Source organism: Pseudorasbora parva, chromosome 1 (genome assembly GCF_024679245.1).
Source record: "Pseudorasbora parva isolate DD20220531a chromosome 1, ASM2467924v1, whole genome shotgun sequence".
Taxonomy (NCBI): domain Eukaryota; kingdom Metazoa; phylum Chordata; class Actinopteri; order Cypriniformes; family Gobionidae; genus Pseudorasbora; species Pseudorasbora parva.
Genome location: NC_090172.1, coordinates 51,536,516 through 51,558,595, shown reverse-complemented (window position 1 = coordinate 51,558,595; position 22,080 = coordinate 51,536,516). Strand labels below are relative to the sequence as shown.

Sequence of the window (22,080 nt, the reverse complement as noted above, 5' to 3'; positions counted from 1 at the left end):
GATTCAAAGCTTTGAAAAGCTTTGTTTCTCATATCACTAATCCACAGAAGTGGAGCTGGACTAGATAAAACTCCACCCATGATGTCCAGAAAGGGGAAGCAAACTACTTTTTTAAAAATTATTATTTATGAATGGATCCTTGAATCATTGACTCACCCAAATCGTTCAAAAACACTGATTCATTCACAAACAAAACATTGCTGTGTGTTGCTTGGCGAAGCAAAACAATTCCGCTTTGAACTATTTTCATTAGTGAAATAGATTGAAAACTTCAATATGGACCATGTTGTGACTAAACTTTAATGTACTATTAACTTCTTTTTTTATTGAACGGTTGTATTAAATAAATCATATTTGCAGTCATTTAGATATTTAGAAAAGCAATACTCTTGATCGTGACATATTACTAAACTATAGGCTATCATACAGGAGGCTATCATTAAACATAGGAACATTTTTGCCAGCAAAAAATTTCATAAAATTTCATTTCATAAAAATGCCAGCAGACTCTCTCTTGTAATGTTTTTTTGCACACATAAGTGTTCAAATTAATGTTTAAATAATGTAACTATTATTTTGAAGCTTTAGTTTTGCAATACTAGACAGTACTGGTATACCCTGAAACCAGCTTAGCATAGAGTACTGCAGTTCATTGTGCAGTGTGTTCGTATATGCGCAGTATGCATGTGATACCCAGAAGAAATACTGCATCTGCCAACATGTGCAGTATAAAGCAATGCTGTTTTTGTACACAACAATGCAAAATCACTATTTGGCTTTTTGTTAAATCCCAGTGATCCTATGTAAACTACATTTCAACATTTTCTGCGTAAACAACCATCAAATGTACGTTCTTGATTTGAAGGCTTTCTTTATCCAAGCTTTAAAGGATAACTGCATATATCCTTTACAGTGGAGGCAATTCCACAAATCATCTTGACAAGCTCATGTCATCTAAGCTTTCAGCTTAGATTAAAAAAAAGTCTTCATTTGATAAAAAAGCTATCATTGAAGAGAAAGCATACAAAGGAAACATCACATAACACCAAACAAGGGATGAGAAGTATTTAAAATAAATAAGGGTGAATATATAAAAAGCACAAGGCATTAAAGATGCTCAAAACGTTTTGAACATTTCTTGCACTAATATAATTATCTATTAATCTATTATCCGTTATCTATATCATTATACGTATATAGTCTTTTTACATTTTTTTATAAGCTTTATTTTAAGAATTTAAGAATTATGTTCAATTATAATATTTGTTCTTTATTCATGCATGTTTTCATTATTTGTGACTGGTTTTGTATGTCTTTTTGTTGTATAATGTGACAATAAAAAAGCAGCAAAAAAACACATAAAAAGTACTAGTATAAAAGAGTGTGAATGATGAATTGATGCTGTCTTCCGATGATACTCAAAACGCAGAATAGACAGAAAAGTACAAATTTGATGCGCTATGTTGAAGGCTTGAACATGAATTGGACGTCAGAACCAACCGCTCGGAGAGCTCATTTGTGTCTTGTTAAAGCGTCGTCTTTTCTGTTCCTGCACAATGCCAGAAGGCTGAGACGATTGTGTGGATATTCAAGCCCAGATTCCTAGAAACCTTTAAGGGCTTGTAAATGGTCTCTATAACCTCTCACTTTGAATCAGGCGATTTGGCAGCTACATGAGTAATAGTGCTTCTTCTCCCATCGCACTTGCCTGATGCTATGATAGTGATTCATGGTGTACCCGTTTCGTCCTTTATAACAGAACTTCACTGAACATATTGGTGCTTGTTTGGAGTGTACATAAATAAATATATTGTTGTTTTTAGGGATGCAAGCTATATCGTTACCATAACCGTTACTGACAAATATTAGACATTTTTTGCATGCACATTTTTCTTTATATTTGGGAGGCTTTTACACAACAGTTGTCTTTTTTCTTTTTTTAATAACTTAACAGTACAACACAATTTTAAACAAAAAATTTAAAACTTGTTTTATTTAAAACGTGTTTTGGCAGTTCATTTACAGTACAGCAGCGTTTTTAGGCGCCTGAAAATGTACATTTTTGAAAACGAGTTTCAAAGTGCAAGTTTTTGATAACGATACTGTGATTTCATATAACATGTTGAGTCTATAGTGACATCGCCAGCTGCTGGCCTGTCTGCATAAAACTGTTTATGTAGTCATTTTCATGGATCCGCGTGGACTGGGATCATTTTGACAACGTTGTTGTCTGTACCCACTTTTCAAAAACACAAAGGAAAAAGTTTTCAGCTTGTATTATATTGTTGTCTTCAATATACTAAATATGTAATCTTCACTTAGATTACATTTGCTGTCTTGTACACTAACCATTCAAAATTTTGGGGTTGGTAAAATATTTTAATGTTTTTAAAAGAAGTTAAAAAGACTTCATTTATTTGATAACGAATACAGTAAAATAACTTTTCTTTTTAAGTATGTTTTAATATGTACAAGTTCCAGCATCAGTCTTCAGTGTCACATGATCTTTCAGAAATCATTCTGTGATGCTGATTTGGTGCTCAGGAAAGAGCTCATAATATTGTCAACGTTGAAAAAAGTTGTATTGCTTAAAGGTCCCGTCCTTCGCGATTCCATCTTTCAAACTTTAGTTTGTGTGAAATGTTGCTGTTAGAGCATAAATAATACCTGTAAAATTATAAAGCTCAAAGTTCAATGCCAAGCGAGATGGTCTCGTTGCTCTCTCACGTGGAGAAGAGTGCGCATTCAGCGCTTGCATCTCCCCGTTATGGTAAGAGGCGGGACCTTACCGGGCAAAGTGCGTTAAGCTGCTGTCCAATCACAACACGGGACGCGCTGGCCCAATCAGAACTCGTTACGTATTTCTGAAGGAGGGACTTCATAGAACAAGGAAATCATGAGGCCGATTTTAGGACAGAGAAAACAGCGCTGTACAGATAAGTCAATTGTGTAAAGAAAATACTGTTTTTTTTACACGCGAAACATGAACTCATGAAAAATGAATATTTCACACTGTAAACATAATCAAAGCTTCGAAAACACGCGAAGAATGGGACCTTTAATATTTTTGTGTAAACTGTAATACATTCTTAAATGATTAGAAATTTCAGATGAACTGCATTTATTGGAAATATATATATTTTTTTCAGTGTAAAAGTATTTACTGTTATTATTATTGATTAATTTAATGCATCCTTGCTAAATAAAGGTATTAATTACCTTTTTTAATTTGAAACCGATCATTTTTTGTATTTGAATGCTGGTAACTGATAAATTGGCCAATACATCTAAATCCAAATTTTATATAATTTTTGAGAGCCTGATTACAAAAACAAATGTCTCACCATTAAGCACACAATTATAATGATGTTCTCATTATACAGTAATTTCATGTTGCCTATATGGCAGACTTGCGCTGCACATGTTGCTCTTAACTGTATTTTCCTTTTTGAAGTGATTCCAGTCATATTTCAAGCAATTCAAAGCTATCAGCAGAAGGATAATAATCTATTATCTATCAGCTTTAATATATCAGCCATATTTCTTATCGGGCCAATAATGAGTATTTAAAAAACGAACATATATATCGGCTGATATTGGGACCGATATATTGTGCATCCCTAATTTATCTTTGTTTTTTTTTTTTTCTTACTGAGCCCAAACATCATACTTATAATGCTATGTGATCTAACATCTGACTTTAGTTTTAGCTTTTTTTTTTTTTTTTTATTTGTTAAGTCCAGTTGGTCTAGAATTGTTTTGATAATTAATAGACGAGAATCTTAAAATTGTAATTCTTTACTATTTTATGCTATTTATATAATATTTTCCATAAATGAAAAACTAAACTCAGTTTCAAGTCACTTTTGAATAATTATCTGCTTGTTGGTATCAGCCAGAATCTGAATTTTAATCCCTAATTGTACGTAAATTTCTCTGTTTCTCTTTTTTTGGGGGTGGTTTAGAGTTTGAATGGCATTTGGGCAAGTGGAGCACATGCAGCGCTTCCTGTGGCAACAGAGGGACTCAGATGAGGAAGGTACGATGTCTGACGTCAGAGGGAAGGGAGATGCCTCATTCGTTCTGTCATCATCTTCCTAAACCGATCAGTCAAACACAACCGTGCAGCCTCCTGAACTGCCCTCCCAGGTATGCTTCCATAAGTAAATAAATGAATGTACTTAATAATCTTCTGACGCATTAGGCACTTTCTTTTGGTATGACACAGTCTACATGTTTTTAAAGTAGAAGGGTTTAATACATTGTTTATTTCCTTTAAAGTCATTATGGCAACTGAGATTTTTTAGTAACTCTTTAGGGGTTCCTATTAAAATTCTAAATTCATATTTTCAACTTTCTTAAGCGTGTAATGTTGCCGTTTAAGTATGAAAGGTCTGCAAAGGAACAAAGTCACTCCAAAGGAGTTTGTGTTTCTGAACTCCCTGAAATGCCTCCACTGTAGTCTTAAGTTTTCCTCCGGTAATGAAAACGTCAATATCCCTCATTTAAATAATCCTGCCCTAGGCATATACAAAAAAAAAGGGGCAAAGCCTGGTTAAGTTGCATTAGTAGTGTGTAGAAACTGGTGGTTATGGTAAGGGTCATGACATTTCTAAAAAAATGCTTAATATTTGACCAATCACAATATGCTTGTCTGGCCAACCAATTAGAGCACATTGTGATTTTCAGAAGGAGGGGCTTCATAGAAAGACACTAAACAGAAACTAAACTGAGCGTTACTGACAAACTGAGAAGAGCAACAACGTAAAGTATGTGAAAAATGCAAACATGAAAACCTATTCTAGTAGACCCTAAAAACTAAAACAAGACTTTACAAAAGAGCTTAATAGGGCATTATGTTAGCAACTTAAGCCCCGTTTCCACCAAAATTACCCGGAACAATTTGTACCAGGGACTTTTTTACAGGAACTTTTCTCCCTCCCAGACCTGCAACTGTCTGCGTTTCCACCGCGATCTAAAGTTCCGTGAAGATTAGGCAAATTAGTCCGGTGATGTAGGACTGCACGCGACTGCTCCTCCAAGTCACTGACGGACAGTAATTATGACATTTTTTGTACCGATTGAAAGATTTAGTGGACTGTTTACTGAACATTATCTAAACCGATCTGGTGTTTACATATGATGACTTTCAATCGTAATCATTTTGTCACATGCAGTTTGTCTGCCGCATCAAAAATGTCAACGCTGTTTTCTCCAGCAGCTGGAGTGTGTTAACTGTAGCCATAGCAACTCATAACGGCCACCAGGACTAATACAGTATTATATAAGCTATTTATCTGTTGTAAAGTGTAATAATCATCTCAGAAAAAAAAAAAAAAATCTTCTGTCAGGCGCAGTTAAAGTAACAACTGCCTGGGGCAATATACGCTGTGTCATTATTCCAACATTAGCTTCATAACTTACGGAATAATAAGTTTACCCCTCAGAAAAATGAGCTTTCCTCTCTTGTCAACATGAGCGCGGCGCGCGCTGTCACGTCATGTAAGGACGCACACTTAAAAGTAATCGGTCAGGTCGTTTGCATGGTGAAAAATAGACTGTAAAAAAAGTTAATAACGAGTATGGCAGAGATTCAAGCTGTGCTGCTTTTGCTGGTTATGTATAGGTTTACTAAAGAGGTAATTAACAACGACAGAAAAGAGCACTAGCATATTCAGAAAGCTTGTAAAGCTAGATTTAAAATGACAATGTATAATATTATCAGCTATTACGGACATTGAAAGTGAGATGGCTGAGACGAACGCGCGCCATCAGACAGAGAGCAAGACTGATATTTACTGAACACAGAACGAATCTCCAAAAGACTTTTAAAAATGCTGGCTGAAATAAAATGCTAAACCAATCAGCATGTTCAGCGCCCAAGTCCCGCCCTCGAAAGTTCCTGAACTTTGAAAAAGTACTACCTCGCGAGCAGGCCCGTTTGGAGGGGGAAATATTTACCCAGAACTTCATTTAGACCCTGGTTCCTGCGGTCAAAACACACCGAGTACCACCCCAAAGTTCCTGGTTCCTGGGTAAAGTTCCTGCGGTGGAAACGCGGCTTTAGACCTTGTTGTAGTTTTACTGTAGCCTAGAAATCTAGACGCACCCTAGCGGCAGCAAATTTAATTTGCCCGCAAGTGTTGTCTAGCAACTCTCAATTCCTATCTGAGCTGTTCTCAGCTCTGTTCGCGCCTCCGGAAGACTTGGAGTTAAGCTTTCCTCTGAGAAAAGAACAAAGAGCGGCACTGAAGTCATTCTTAAAAAGGGAAGATGTGTTCAGAGTATAGCTGACCGGATACGGCGAATGTTTAATCAGTCAGCGAGCTCCCCTTCACCGTCATTGCTCTGGTTGGTGTAGCGCTATCCTATCGCGTGCAGAGGGAGTTTGAAAGACAACCGTTTATCCCGCCCCTCGGATTGAGCCCTGTCTATGGTGAGTTTCCAGACCAAACATCTTGATGTGGGTCTGGCTTGTCAGGCTAGTTTTACTGTACTTAAAAAACAAAAACAAAGTATTTGACTGATTCTTTGAGTTGTGTGTACTTTGTTATACGCACATGATGTATTGGTCTAATGACCAAAATAACTAAATACATGCAAATAAACTTGATAATTACCAGTTTATAATTCAATGATTGTATAAAGATGTAAACAAAGCCATAAAAACTGTATGGTTGTGCTATCAAACTTACTGTATAATTACCCCAATTCTCTGAACGTTAGCGATTTAGAAGTCTGACACAGTGACAGTCGCTCTGTCTTTGATAAATGAGCGTCTGCTGATGGATCTCTCCATAGACTTAAATATAAAGAGAGCAGAACTCTTCACAATCTTGTGAGCTGTGATACATTTGACTGCGAGCAGCACCCCGGTCCTCTGATTCCCAGCCAAATGCCTCTCTCCATCAAACAGCCCATCTATCATTCCCTTCCCAGCATCAGTCTATTCAGGGGCTGTGCAGACGCTCAACGAAGCGCATGAATCAAACTGTATGAGTCCAATGGGGCTGGAGAAGAGGAGATATCAGCTGTCAGTGTATTAGAGCTTCTTTTTGTCAGTGCACTGGTTTGGCAACAGAAATCCTCGTAGATTTTGTACCATTTTAACACAATGCAGAGAAATTAGAACATTTAGAATAAAACGTATTGTGAAAGAACTTTTCCAATATTTGCCCCCTCAAATTGATCTCTAAGGACTTAAGATGCACACCAGTAATGTTTTTTTTTTTCCTTTTTTTTCCTTCTTTTTCTAAGGCATGTTTATAAAAGCTACTTAAATGTCATAATTGAACTAAGGCCTAATCCTGGTTTAATCTAAGCCATGTCTGTGAAACCAGCCCATAATGTTTATTTTATGTTTCTGACAAGATAAGTAACTAGAAAAAGAACATTCATAGTTTCTCAAATATACACTAATATCTATGGAAGCGGTTATTATCCTTTCAAATATAATTTGATGTTGTGTATATAATTTGCATAGGTAACTGTAAAGTTACATGGGTTATTTATTTTAGTAGCATGGAAAAACAAAATCGTTTTTTAAACTGGAAATAAATTATATACAGAAAGCGAGCAAAACATTCCCTATGAATAACATTCATAATTTCAACAGAATCACATGTGATTGGTTATAATGCAAAAAACAAAAACAAAAAAAAAGAATTCTGATGCAGTCTGAGCAGATCTAAATGTCACGATCTAAACATTTTATTTATTTTCATATTTAATTTTAATAGCAACTGCCATAATAGATTTAGTTTAATTGTGCAGGGGCATTTTTTGGCCCTTTATTTTGAATTTGGGGAATTTTTCTTCATTTTGGTGATAAAAATAAAGAATGTTATTCTTTACTATGCTTTTCACAAAGACAGTTGCAACACATTTAAAATGTGATCTTGTTGATTACTCTTATTTTTTATTTTCATTTGGCCATTTTTACATTACCAAATTGCAATTTAACGATAAAAATGTCATTGACATTTTTCATTTTGAAAAGATTTTGAGAGATTTTGATACATTTTTGAACAATAAGTCCAGGGAGATATTTGAGTGATCTTAAAATAAAACTATTAAAAACATTTCTGTTAGTTGAAGTTAAGCATAGTTAAGCACACTAAGTATCTAAACTTAAACTAAATTTATCCATTAACATGAAAATATACAAATAACACCTCATTCAAAATATGAATAAAACTAAAACAACACTTATTTAAGAAAGTAAAAGGCTCCATTTTCACTCTAAACAAATCATTTTGTTTCACTCTTTGGTATAAAAGCAAGCTGGAGGTTTTTAGTTTTTTTTTTTTTTTTTTTGCAGAGAAAATATTCCGAGCCTGACTCATTAGCATAGTCCACGTTTCATATCGTAGGCTGATTGATTGAGGGTTTCAGGGTTTCACAGAGAACACGGGATAGATAGTGCATACAAACGCTCTCCGACTTCTATACGTCCATGCCAAAAACATCATCTGATTATTGCCATGCGTCTGGGCTCAGCACATGAATCATATGGCTCTGTAAAAGCGCTTAGCGTCAGTTCAGAGCCATCGGCGGGAGATCCTCTCACAAAGCGTGTCTTTGTTACTGCTTCTCTCGCTCTAACACAACCCCAAATGCCCCGCAGAGGCTCCGAGCTCCCCAGTGACTCGGGTACAACCTGTGCTTTTTCAAGAAGCAAAAATATCCAGCCGTACGTAACGCCAGTTAGGAACGCTGTTGAAAAGTATGGCGATATATATTCTTGTCAGTTTGGAATGGCACATATCCAGAGTTAGCTAGAAGTTTGGGGTTTGTTGAGGTTAGCGTGTGTTTAACTGTGTGAGTGTAACGAAAATTGCAGCTAGCTAAATGTCATGTTTAAGATAGGATGATACAGGTGGAGCTCCTGCTTGAAGATCATTCATGTCCTAGAATAATAATACACACAAAAAACATCTGCAGTGTATTTTCTCTCTATGATGTTTTTTTCAGTGGAAGTGTGTAATTTCTGCTGCACTAGCAACACCAAATGGAATTATAATGATGAAATAGCACATTAAAATTGAAATGTAACCAATTTTGAAGCTCTTCTGACGTTGAACTATGTTCTTTCTGTTAATGTCAGGGCAGGGCTGAATTTACATCATATTGAAACATAGACAAAATAATCGGCGGAAATTTTGTATGACACAAACTGCAACTTTCCACTAAAATCGAAGGGGAAAAAAAACACTGTATTTTATGTTATTAAACATCATGTTTTTAAAGTTGATTTGGTGGCTTTAGAAATGATCATATACTTGCATGTGTTATTATATTATTAACATTTGACCAAAATCAAGCTCAAATGAAGTTAGAATGTTTTTGACCAGTGAATGCGGTGTGTTTGCCTTCTATGTATGTCAGTTGGGTGTCAACAGTGTGGTCCAAATGCTCCAGTTCCTGTGGGCGGGGCTTCAGAGAGAGGCGGGTCTCCTGTCAGCAGGTGGAGGCATCAGGGAGCACGAGGGTTCTGTCCGGCAGCGAGTGTGAAGGATCTCCTCGGCCTGAGGACAGGGAAGAGTGCATCTCCCACACCTGTGTGGAGTGGCTCACCGGCTCCTGGGGGAAGGTACGTTCACTGACACGTTATATTTAGCCTAACCTCTTTCATTTGGGACAATGATCGAAAATGGTATTTAACTAATAGTTTGATATCTGGCGACTTTGAGATCATTGACATTAGCTGGTAACCAGTACAACAGATTTTCTAAATATTGATATTGATGATAACCAATGAAAAATCAATTTCGGTCGACCATTATATGCAATAATTTTAATTTTAATATATTTTAATATATTTAAAATTTGTATTTATTCCTGTGTTGGCAAAGCTGGGTTTAGAGCAACCATGTCTTCAGCATCAAATGCAGTTTTTATTATTGTAAATGTTAAAAACAGTTGTAGAGTTTAATGTTTTTGTGGAAACCATGGTTAATTTTTATTTCAGAGTTCCATTCTGATGAATGGAGAGTTTATTTGAGCATTATATTTCCCAGATTTTCTATTATACTTTTATTAGCTTATATTAAAGGGAATTTTTGTATTAAAAAAAAAAGTCATATTGAAAACAATTGTACTTCTGTAATTTAAATTATTTCTGATTGAAAGGTAATATTATTTAACGAGGAAAATAATTAAAGGGTTATTTCACCCAAAACTGAAAATTCTGTCATTAATGACTCCCCCTAATGTCGTTCGACACCCATAAGACATCCGTTCATCTTCGGAACACAAATGAAGATATTTTTGTTGAAATGCGATGGCTCAGAAAGGCCTTCATTGACACCAATGTCATTTCCTCTCTCAAGACCCATAAAGGCACTAAAGACGTCGTTACAAAGCCCATCTCACTACAGTGGCTCTACAATCATTTTATGAAGTGACAAGAATAGTTTTTATGAGCGAAAAAAACCTAAATAACGACATATATAGTGATGGGTCGATTTCAAAACAAAGCTTCGAACGGTTATGAATCAGCGTATTGATTCAGGAGTCAGATCGCATGTCGAACTGCCTTTCTGAAATCACGTGAGTTTGGCGATTCATATCATGATTTGATACACTGATTTATAACTATTCGAATCTTTGTTTTGAAATTGGCCCTAAAGTCGTTGTTTAGTTTTGCGCGCAAAAAAATATTCTCGTCACTTCATTAAATGATTGTAGAGCCACTGTAGTGAGATGGGCTTTGTAACGACGTCTTTAGTGCCTTCATGGGTCTTGAGAGAGGAAATGACATTGGTGTCAATGAAGGCCTTTCTGAGCCATTGGATTTCAACAAAAATATCTTCATTTGTGTTCAGAAGATGAACGGAGGTCTTACGGGTGTCGAACAACATAAGGGTGAGTAATTAATGACAGAATTTTAAAATTTGTGTGGACTAACCCTTTAAAGGGGGGGTGAAACACTCAGTTCTCAGATCTCATGTCAATCTTGAGTACCTATAGAGTAGTATTGCATCCTTCATATCTCCTAAAAGTCTTTAGTTTTATTATATTTATAAAAGAAATATGGGCTGTACCGAGACTTTCCGCAAAAAAACGAGCGCCTGGAGGCTTATCGAGTGGGCGGGGCTAAAGAATGACGATCGCGAACAAAACGATGACGTCCTCAAGCGTGGAGAAGCCCATCGCTATCGATCTCAGCTAATAGATATATGATCCAGAATCAAATCTGAGGCTGAAATAAATCTGCAGCTGAGAGTGTTTATGGGCGTGCATTTCCTCTCTCGCTCTAGTCACACATGCGCGCACCCTACCGGGAGAAGAGCCCGTACGGCCCATACAAGGACCTTCCGCTCTATTAACGTCAAGCCGAGCCATACTCAGAAAAAAAACTCTCCAAAACTTGTGAGAAACCGGAAGGAGTATTTTTAACACAGAAATACTCCATCAAACGTCCAACATTAGTTTTTGAAACTTTGTCTATGTTTAGGATGGGAATCCAAGTCTTTAACAGTGTAAAAAGCTCAGTATGCATGAAACAGCATTTCACCCCCCCCCCTTTAAGGCAGGACTTGATTTTCTTTTTCTTTGGGAATTGATTGAATTGTGTGGATGTGTACATTAGGCAAAGAAATAACTATCTTATGCAATCATTAAAAAATCATGTCATTCATCAAATACCCATAATTTCTTTGGTAACACTTTATTTTAAGGTTCAATTATTAACTATTAACTAGTTGCTTATTAGCATGCATATTATCAGGATATTGGCTGTTTATTAGAACTTATAAAGCACATATTAATGCCTTATTCTACATCCCTTAATCCTACCCATTGCCTAAACTTAAATGCTACAAAAACTACCTTACTATTAATAAGCAGTAAATTAGGAGTTTATGGAGGCAAAAGTCGTAGTTAATAGTGAATATGTGTTCCCCATACTAAAGTGTTACCATTCATTTATACCCGTTTAGTGTCAGAGCAGCCGCATTTGTTTGCGCTCTGTCCTCTGTGCATATACTATCATGCTGTGGTTTTAATGTGTTCAACAGTGCACGGGTCGTTGTCTGGGGCCCGCGGTGGCCACACAGAGCAGAACGGTGTCGTGCAGACACTTCAGCAACTCCACGTCCAAAACATGTGACCCAAAAGAAAGGTGCCAGACTTGGTTGTGGAATATTTAGCATCACTTGTTCTCGCATGCAAAGCTCTTTTAATGTATTCGATTTCATGATCTGACTCCTCTCAGGCCGTCATCCGCGAGGAACTGCTCATCCGAGATGTGTGACGTGCAGTGGAAGGTGCTGCCGTGGAGGACGTGCACCGTGGCGTGCGGCAGCGGCTTCCAGTCCCGCCGAGTGGAATGCGTCCATCGGCAGAACAAAAAAACTCTCCCCGACCAGCACTGCGCCTGGCAACGACGGCCTGTTACCTGGCAACATTGCAACGTCACTTCCTGTGGCAGTAGGTCTCTTAGTTTTAGCTCCGAAACCCCTTGTTAGAAACCGGGCTGAGTATCAGTGCTGTTCGAAAGATGTGTGCCCTTGTTCGACACCATTAGAGCGTTCATGTTTTATTAGGGAAAATATTACCGACCCGAGGGCGAAATATATTGGCTCTTGAAGACCTGCTATTTGTCTCTTTTTTAGACTTAGTTAACACAACACTCTGAGAGAACTCGCTCTTTTTCGTGGGGTTTTCTTTTGCTTTAAGCTTAGTCATTTCAGGAATCCTGTCTGTCTAAACATCTGCTTTTTGTTCTTCACTCTTCTATGCTGAAACTTAATGAAACATTTTTGTCACCTAATTTGTTTCTGGGTGCAAACACCAATAAATGAAACTTATATTGTATTTAGAGTGTGAAGCTGCAGTCACCGACTTTGAGCATGCAATGTTGCTTCACACACCGCAGCGAACATCATATCACACTCTTTTTAATATAAAATAATACATACATTCAAGGCTTAATAGGTGTAGTCACATTAAAAATAATGCGGTCAGACGGGGAAGATTGTACCAATCGTCGGTTTCACACAGATTAGATAAACATATAGATAATATTTGTTTACCGCAAAAAAGTTTCAGTTTATTATAGAGTATTTTAAGTCGATTTAGCTGCTATGTAGAAAAAATCCACCAAAATATGGCGGTGCATTTGTCGCAAAACAAAAAGTGAAAATATGCCATCTACTCTGCAAACCTGCAGTTAAAGGGCCCTATCATACAACCGGTGCAATGTGACGCAAGTGTTTTTTGCTGTTTTCAGCCCGACGCAGTTATCATTTTCACGTCCTACACCACGTTGTTTAAATAGCAAATGCGCTCGCGCCCATCTGTTCGCCCGTGGGCATGCTGGTCTGAAAACAAGGGCTGTTCTGGTGCATTGATTACGCATTGCTATTTGTATAATCCAGAAAGGGAATAAAAACATCATCAAAGTAGTCCATATGTGACATCAGTTAGTTCATTAGAATCTCTTGAAGCAATGAAAATACATTTTGGTCCAAAAATAACAAAAACTACGACTTTATTCAGCATTGTCTTCTCTTCCGCGTTTGTTTTCAAACCTCAAATAAAGATTCAAACGGTCATGAATCAGCGTATTGATTCATGATTCTAATAGCGTGTCAAACTGCTGAAATCACGTGACTTTGGCGATCCGAATCATGAATCAATACACTGATTCATAAACATTTGAATCTTTATTTGAAGATTGAAAAAAAAAAACAGGAAGAGAAGACAATGCTGAATAAAGTCGTAGTTTTTGTTATTTTTGGACCAAAATGTATTTTCAATGCTTCAAGAGATTCTAATGAACTAACTGATGTCACATATGGACTACTTTGATGATGTTTTTATTCCCTTTCTGGACATGGACAGTATAGTGTGCACACACTTGGATACGCTCTTGGACTAAATATAAAATATCTTAAACTGTGTTCTGAAGATGAACGGAGGTCTTACGGGTGTGGAACGACACTAGGGCTAGTCATTAATGACGTCAATTTCATTTTTGGGTGAATAAACCCTTTAAACATAAAGGTGCCACGAAGAACCAAAAATGGGTTTTCACAGTGACGCCATAGAAGAACCATTTTTGGTTCCCCAAATAACTGTTTTGTAAAAAGGTTCTTTAAAGAAACTCTAATTCTAACCATTTTATAGTCCAAAGAACCTTTTTTGCATTACAAAGAACGTTTTGTTCAATGGAAAGTTTTTTGGATATTAAAGTTTCTTCATGGAACCATACACCCTGGCAAAGAACCATTTAAGAACCTTTATTTGTGTAGGCACAACCATTTTGGACCGTGCATCTGGTGTGTTGCCCTAAGTGCGCTTGCTACTTGTGCTTCAGACCATGCACTCAGATTGTTAAAATAGGGCCTAATTTTTGTGTTATTCAAAATTTGCAGGTCAGAGTTCACCAAAATTCTCTTTAATAAGCAGCAAAAGACATTTCTTTGCAGAAGTTTCTGTTCTCTCATGTGTATAGACTTCAATAAAGCACAAAGTCCCAAAATTAATTACAATAATCTTTGCGAAATTTCGATCCAAGGCCAGGGGCCAGTTACATAAACTTAGCCACTTTGTTAAGACTAAAGAAAAACTAGTTAGACTAACTAGCACCTAACCAAGGGATAATTAGTATTTTTTCCATTCAAATCATACCAAAATGCCCTATTACATAACTGACTTTAAACAGTTATGACCAGTCTTAAAGAAAAAATATAGATGGCTAACTTTTATGACTAATCTGAGCAGTTTATACAACTGGCCACAGGTGGATGAAGCAAGACAAATCAGTGTTTGATTCAGTGTGTAGTTTAACACAACTGAACAATGAATTGACCAATCAGTTAGCATCCAAGACCTGAACTGTCCATTTGATTTGATTGGACCCTAAATAATAATAATTAGTTTCTAATAACTAGTTTTTTTATTCATAATTAAGTTTAGTGTGGAAAATGTGTTAAATTGTTAATGTTTACAAATGTATTAGTTAAATAACTGCTGTTTTCTGTTTATTTCTCTAGGTTAGTCTGTTTTAATGTTTACATTTGCATTATTTGCCGATTCATGTGTGAATTTTGAACAATTGAGAGTATCATTTATCAAGTTGTCTTTTAAATATCCTTTGCTTTGTGTGTATTTTTCTAGATGAGTGTACAGACAGAACCCACTACTGTCCTGTGGTGAAACGTCTCAAGCTTTGCCCTGTGGATCTGTACCGGCAACGCTGCTGCCAGACCTGCTCACAGGACACTAGCGACACCTAGTGAGCACCAGAGGCGAAAGTAACAGATGCCCTTTTTTCAGTCACCGCACTGACGGTCTCTCGTAATAAGAATATTGTTTAAATCGTGCAACCCCTTGGACACCTGGAGTGTGTGGACTAAAAGATGTCTACTGGTGGCAGACGAGTGTTTTCTGGACTACATTTCACTGGATGCTTTCCCACAATCATCAGAAGTCCAAAGAGAAAATCACTTGATGAGATTTGAGACTTGTCTCTTCACCGGCTCTCGTTTTCTTTCCCTGAAAGTGATATTGTATGTGTATTAATTTAAGAAACATGCATTTTTTTTTTGTGGATATGAGAGGACAATCTTATTGGACCATTCACCTATGTGAAGGAAATTAAAGTAAAAGCATCTTGAGTGTACATAATGCACTGATATTGATAATATCAGTAGTACACAGCTTGGAGTATTAAGAGAGGCATTATAAAAAATAAAAAATACATTTATAATAATTCAGAGCCCTACCTTAAAGTCAACATGAAATGCTGTCGCAACACATTTTGCTTTTGATACTTCAGAGTGAAACAGGATATTCAAAGAATAATGATTCATTACGAATGATTATCATTACAGCTAAATCCATTAGGACTTGTGATTGGAGGGTGAATAGAGTCAGGTGTTCAGAGGGGCGGAGTTAAAGGCGTAAAAAGGATTTTGTGGGGTGCTTCTCAAATGGAAGGCAGTCTCAATTTTAAGGATCCTTGGAAGGCAGCCTTTGGCCCCGATCAAACAGAATGCATTTTTGCAGTGAGAGGTGCCTTTTTTAATAGATTTCTGTTGTCAGAAAGTGTTATTGTCTTATGTGCCCCATGCGCCTCGTGTTTTAACCACCTGCTGCGCCTCGCGATCTGAATGCATGAAGTTGAAAAAAAAAATCAACTCAGAGGCGGGCCTTTCGTTGTGGTGACCGTTACTGATTAGACTAACAGCATCGTTGATTTGAGGGTTACAGCAACTTAAAAAATCGAATTAAAAAACATCAACCAAAAAAGGCAGTGCTTTTCTGTGTGACTGGGGCCTAAATCTTGCGTCCTTCATTCAACTCATTTTGAAGGATGCATAGAGTGTATCCTTCACATCCTTTAATCACCAACAATCCTTTGCACACATTCCAATTCACTAAACTAACTAAAGGAAAACGAGTCAGCACTGAGCTTGCCTGAGTAAGGCAAAAATAACGTTTTCAGAGATGAAGGCACACATTATATTTTGTTTTGATGTAAATTAATCGCTAAACTGCCAATAAAGTGTTGTCATTCACTGCATTAATAGAAAACCAGTTAATATAAAGATTTTTAATACAAAATATTTTCCCAAAATTTAGTTTTAATAGTATTTTCGTGCCCTGACCCTGGCGGGAACACGTGTCAGTTATGCGTTTGATTTGAGAAGCACCTGTGATGGTAGCCAAAAAGGAACATTGTAACAGAGGGGGAGCAAGGTGTGAATGTTTTTTTTGACCAAACACTAACACACACACACATACATATATGGAATAACATGCACTATAAATAAAAGCAGTAGCATGTTTTAGAAAAGTAAAAAGTTGTTTTCATGTTGACTTTAGTTAGTTTATTAGATGTGTGTTAATATGGGTGTAGAATGTATGACAGAAAACCCGTTGACTGATTGAAATGGCATGTGCCATAAGTCACATTTCTCCAGCCGTCTTTTAGATGTACGTTTTGTGTTCAAACAAAGTGCTGCATTGTAAAATATATGTCTTGTATATAATGTGTTTTTAAGTGCAATATTGTACATTGAGTGTAGAAAGTTTGGATTTTATTTTCTTACATCTTGCTTTAGTTTGTCTTTCTTATCCATATTTAAGATTAAACACATCACAGACCTACTTACTTATAGCACCTGAAGTGGATTTTCCATATCTCTAATATAATGGTTTCCTACTTGGCCTTTATGCATGCATTTTAATTACATCAACAAATGTTGTAAATAAGCCACTCACAGAATTTATCCTTGAATTTAATCCATTGCATCTTATTGCTATGTGGAGAAAGTTTCGCTACATGATGCTAGTTTTGGTACTATTCATGTCAATATAGCAAACAGTGATACAAATACAATAAAATGCAGTTTTACCAATCACTTTATATATCTTCATACATTTTGATCATTTTTTCTCTATATTGTGGGTAATACAATCAAATGTGTAATGTTTAAAGTGTGCTTTATGTGGTTGGCTACACTTTCATTCAAAAGGCTGCATTTAATTGTTCAAAAATACAGTAAAACAGTAATATTGTGAAATATTACAATTTAAAATAACGTTTTCTATTTTCAGCATCATTACTCCAGTCTTCATAGTCACATGATCCTTAAGAAATAGAATATACTGAATTTCTGAAAAAAAGTACATATATATATGTATATATATATATATATATATATACTTTTTTCATATATATATATATATATATATATATATATATATATATATATATATATTCATCATTGTTGAAAAAAGTTGTGCTTCTTACTATTTTTGTGGAAACTGATACTTTTTTCAGGACTCTTTATTGAATATAAAGTTCAAAAGTTCACCACATTTGTTTAAAATAGTATTTATTTATTTTTACATAAATGTATTTGCTGTCATCTTTGATCAACTGAATGTGTCCTTGCTGAATAAAAGTACTCATTTTTAAAAAAGGGTATGGTAAAATGGTGATGTATATATTAAATATTGTTGATTTCATGTCAAAAACTGATTTATATAGATTGACATTTAGTATTGCACTGTATGTTTCATATCATACTTAATTATATAGCAGTTTCATCCTATTGAATTTTTTTAATGAGCAAAATACGCATAATCAGTTTTCTGAAAGGTAGTTTGCCCGTTGACCCTTTGAATCATAATACATTGCGATTCCCCATTGATTACAATAATTTAGAGAGATCATACTGTATTCTAGTTTGCATCACCTTTTATAGAAATAATATGATGACTTTCTTAGGCTGTCAAGACCATTTCCTTCTGAGTCTCGATCCTGTCAGCGGACGACATCTTGCGGAAGAAACGGTGGCCTTGATCATCGCAGTCGAAAATAAACCCTGGTGGAGACTCGAAACTGGCTGGACACATGCTGATCTTCTTGGGAGTGAACTCTGTGCGGTACATGGTCTCGTTCTGTAGGGGAGCATCAGTCCGCAGTGGTGCATTTTGGGGCTTGAAGCTGAGACTAGGCTGGGCTTCATGCTGGATGAAATGGGCCTTGAAGGTGGTCAGATCTTCCATTTTCCCACTGGCCCGCTGGATTTCCTCCTGCTTCCGTATCACGCTTTGACGTTGCGCCACCCATGGCTGGAAGTCGTCCCTCATGGTGGTGTTGCCTTGGAAGGGCTTGGAAGACTTTGTGGGAAGTGAGAAAGGTTTGGCGGAAACGAAGGGTTGGATTTGATGCTTGATGTAGTCGGTGTGCGAGGTGGTTGTCAGGTCCATGTGTGTTGTGGGACTTGTGTACTCCACCGATTTCTGCACATGCCGGAGGGAGACGGGCCATTGCTGGAAATGGTCACGGAATTCAGTGCTGCTCTGGAAGGGCTTGCTGGAGGTCACTTTGAGAGGCTCGGGCTTGCAGCTTTTGGGCAGCTGACTCGGCAGGCCTAGGAAGTCTTGACGGTGGGTAGTGAGGTCCTGGAAAGGAACATTGCTGGGTTTGTACTCTTCTGGCGGTTTAACGTAACGGGCTTCTAGAGCGTGTGGTACATAAGAGAGCTTGTTGCTGGTCAGGTTTTCAAAAGGAGCATTGGATAGCTTGGCTATGTTAGAGGGCTTGTAGCTCTCGCGTGGTGCAAGGCCTCGGTGGACGAAATCATCTTGGAATGTGGTGGAATTCCCGAACTTTACAGCAGGAGGTTGATATGTTGTGTCAGGCTTAGTTAATTCCCGTCTGCTGATCTCCCATGGACGAAAATCCTCTTTAAAAACATCATGCAAAACTTTTAACAAACAAAGGCACTTAAGGCCCGTTCACACCAAGGACGATAACTGTAAAGATAATGATAAAGATATAGTTCTAAAAATCATTCTTAATATTAAAGAATAGCAGAGTTCACACCACAGCTTATAAAAATAACGTCACCGAGAAAATGAAATCACTTTCAAAACTATTTTATCCAACTGATGAACAATAAAAACATTGGCAGTCAATCAGAATCCATCCTGCTGTAACAAGCTAGAGCATTTAAAGTGACAGAAAAAAGCACACGCTTCGAAAAAACAATGATATTGTCCGCTGGTGTGGATGCTAATATTTATAGTTATCTTAGTATCTATAATTAATATATGTCATTCTTGGTGTGAATAGGCCTATACTATAATAACTCCTTTTTCTACATTTCACTTGTGTATCAGTCTAGCTTTTACTGTACTGTGTACTGCAAATATTGTGGCTTTTTATGAAACAGTACCATTTAAATGTTTGGGGCCAGTAAGATTTTTTTTTTTTTTTTTTAAGAAATCACATGATACTTCAGAAATCATTGTATGCTGTTTGGGCGCTTCTTGGTATCAGTGTTGAAAATTATTTTTTTTGTGGAAACTGATTTTTCAGGATTGTTTGATTAATATAAAGTTCAAAAGAAGAGCATTTATTAATGGTGCATCATTGCTGAATAAAAGTGTTATTATTTTCTAAATAAATGAAATAAATGAAATCTTACTGACTGCCATCATTTGAATGGAAGTGTAAATAATTTTTCATGTTGCATTTACATTTAAATATAGTTGTTTAAAAGCAGATAGATGATGTTTGTTTAATATGTAATGTATTCTGAAGCTTTAGTCTCAGAACCAGAAAGCATCACATGACTAATTGACCTAAAGTGTCATTACCTTTATAGGTGGGTATGGTGGCCAGGTGTGTGTTCATGGTGTGCACTCTCTCTTTAGGGCGTGAAGGAACAAATGGTTGCACTTCATAGGGGTTGAAGTCTTGGTTATAGGTCGTTCCTAAGTCAATCTCTCCAGGCTTAGGCTTGTATTCGACCTGCTGCCTCCCAGGGCGACGAGTGACCGTATATGGGATATAGTCCATCCTGAGAAAACGGTTAAAAAAGGTGTTTTGGGTTATATGAAACATATAGATACACAATTTGCATGTAAAAGTGTCAAAGAAGTCCAAGAAAATGTATCCAGTGAATTGCTAATGTATAAAACCATGAATGATTAAATGCATTGACAATATTAACACCATACTGTAAGTTCATTTTGAATGCAAATTGTTTAATAACCTCCTAGCGACTCGAGTGTAATTAAAATCTCAGTCCCAGAATGTACCTGAAGGTCGTTGTTCCGTCCATCATGTCCTGATGAGCTTTATACTGCAGTTGGGGCTTGAGGCTCTTGGGACGAGTGTGACCTTTATAGGCAGGATACTTCTCCGAGTACTCAGACAACACATTAGTCTGACTCCCTTTCTTGTAAAGTGCCGTGGGCTGGTGTGTGCACCGGTGACGGCTGAAGATAACAGAGAAGAATTTTAGGCAGAGGGGCCTTTGTTTAAAAACAATAGATGCTTCTGAGAAGACATAAACTCATTAATATGTCTTTCACAAAGAGTTTCAGTACCCGCAGTACTTTTACTGAGCATGTTTGTGTAGTCCAGGGTAACAGCTATACAACAAACACTGTCACTAAAGCATCAATCCTACACACACACACACACACACACACACACACACACACACACACACACACACACACACACACACACACACACACACACACACGTTTTCTCCATATTATTCTCTTTGCACTGCTAACTTAGTGTAATAACATTAATTTTACCGTGCATCAAAAAGAAAACAATTCAATTAAATACTTGATATTTTCTTCCCCATGTACCTTATAATTATGCAATGATTAAAATGGAAAGCACAAAACATTAAAATAAAGAATATATTTGTAATTAAAATGTTTTAAAATAAATTAAATATTAAAATATTCGCACTTTTCTGTCATTCAAGATTCGTTTGTTCCATTACTTGATATTCCTTCTATCATTTACCAATAAATTATTCAAAACACCTTCTCGGACTTCACAAAAATCCCTACCGAAACAAACAAGCAAACACAAACAAGCATATAGTACTCTTACCCACAACTGCACATCTTACAGATACAGAGCCGTGTCATTTTCGTCGAAATATTGAAGAAAAGGACGATTTTTTTCCCCTCAGTCGCCACTCGCAGCTTACCTGACGTTGCAGAATAAGCGTCCCGTCTCCCTGGCAACATATGTTTGCAGCGTCCTGGTGACGACGCAGCGTAACGTCTTACGTATGACGCCTGCGACGGTCACGCACATTTGCTCTTCCTGGATTAGAAGGAACATGTGAGTATCTGTTGTCATTTCTCATGCTGCTAATAATAAAGTTTATTTAGCTAATGGATTGCTGCATTTTTACTGTGATTTACTTTGTAAGTGTTGCGTTGTTATATATGTTTGGGGTGAATGTTCAGTGTGTTTAACACTCTGTCAGTCAGTCATCCGTCATAGACGTTATTAGGGCCCAAGCCCTGAAAGGGCGAAGAGCCCTATTGTTCTTCTAAGGATTATTATTATTATTATTATTATCTTTTCGCCTTTTGGGCATTTTTGGGGCCCTTCCCATGCTCGAAAACTCTTGAAACTTTGCACACGCATCGGAATGCGCGGCCAACAGGGTCGGGCAGAGGCCTTTGACCCGGGCGTGGCAGGGGGGCTCAACAGCGCCCCCTTGATAAACTGGGTCTATATATTAAACACACTTGCACGTGCATGTATGAAACTCGGTACACTTATAG

The 22,080-nt window shown here is 36.9% G+C and overlaps 3 protein-coding genes across 6 annotated transcripts in view; 2 read left to right on the top strand and 1 right to left on the bottom strand.

Moving 5' to 3' along the window:
- adamtsl3 (ADAMTS-like 3) overlaps positions 1–17,380 on the top strand; it is a 244,317-nt gene extending 226,937 nt beyond the window's left edge. Inside the window, exons 27-31 of the mRNA XM_067445136.1 lie at positions 3,966–4,149; positions 9,388–9,592; positions 12,021–12,124; positions 12,218–12,432; positions 15,127–17,380. Of these exons, the coding sequence (XP_067301237.1) occupies positions 3,966–4,149; positions 9,388–9,592; positions 12,021–12,124; positions 12,218–12,432; positions 15,127–15,245 (827 nt within the window). The 3' untranslated portion in view covers positions 15,246–17,380. The remainder of the gene's footprint in view (positions 1–3,965; positions 4,150–9,387; positions 9,593–12,020; positions 12,125–12,217; positions 12,433–15,126) is intronic.
- Positions 17,381–17,762: 382 nt separating this feature from the next.
- On the bottom strand, positions 17,763–21,615 carry saxo2 (stabilizer of axonemal microtubules 2). 2 transcript variants are annotated; one of them, XM_067445116.1, is made up of 4 exons: positions 21,492–21,615; positions 20,572–20,751; positions 20,128–20,330; positions 17,763–19,211 (listed from the first exon to the last, which is right to left on the bottom strand). In XM_067445116.1, the coding sequence occupies exons 1-4, from the start codon at positions 21,599–21,601 to the stop codon at positions 18,244–18,246; spliced, it is 1,461 nt and encodes a 486-aa protein (XP_067301217.1). In that variant the 5' UTR covers positions 21,602–21,615; the 3' UTR covers positions 17,763–18,243. The 2 variants fall into 2 exon arrangements, with proteins under 2 accessions (XP_067301217.1, XP_067301224.1); XM_067445123.1 differs by having other exon boundaries at positions 21,392–21,524.
- efl1 (elongation factor like GTPase 1) overlaps positions 21,580–22,080 on the top strand; it is a 152,060-nt gene continuing 151,559 nt past the window's right edge. For 2 of the 3 annotated variants that reach the window (XM_067445108.1, XM_067445100.1), the window contains exon 1: positions 21,580–21,628. The gene's annotated coding sequence lies outside the window, so the exon portion shown is untranslated. The remainder of the gene's footprint in view (positions 21,629–22,080) is intronic. The other variant, XM_067445095.1, reaches the window with a different exon arrangement.

Coding starts and splice junctions, on each gene's coding strand:
- saxo2 (XM_067445116.1), bottom strand. CDS start 21,601: ATGTGCGTGACCGTCGCAGGCGTCATACGTAAGACGTTACGCTGCGTC. Junction 20,331..20,571: donor GACGGAACAACGACCTTCAG/GTACATTCTGGG, acceptor CCGTTTTCTCAG/GATGGACTATATCCCATATA. Junction 19,212..20,127: donor CACCATACCCACCTATAAAG/GTAATGACACTT, acceptor ATGTTTTTAAAG/AGGATTTTCGTCCATGGGAG.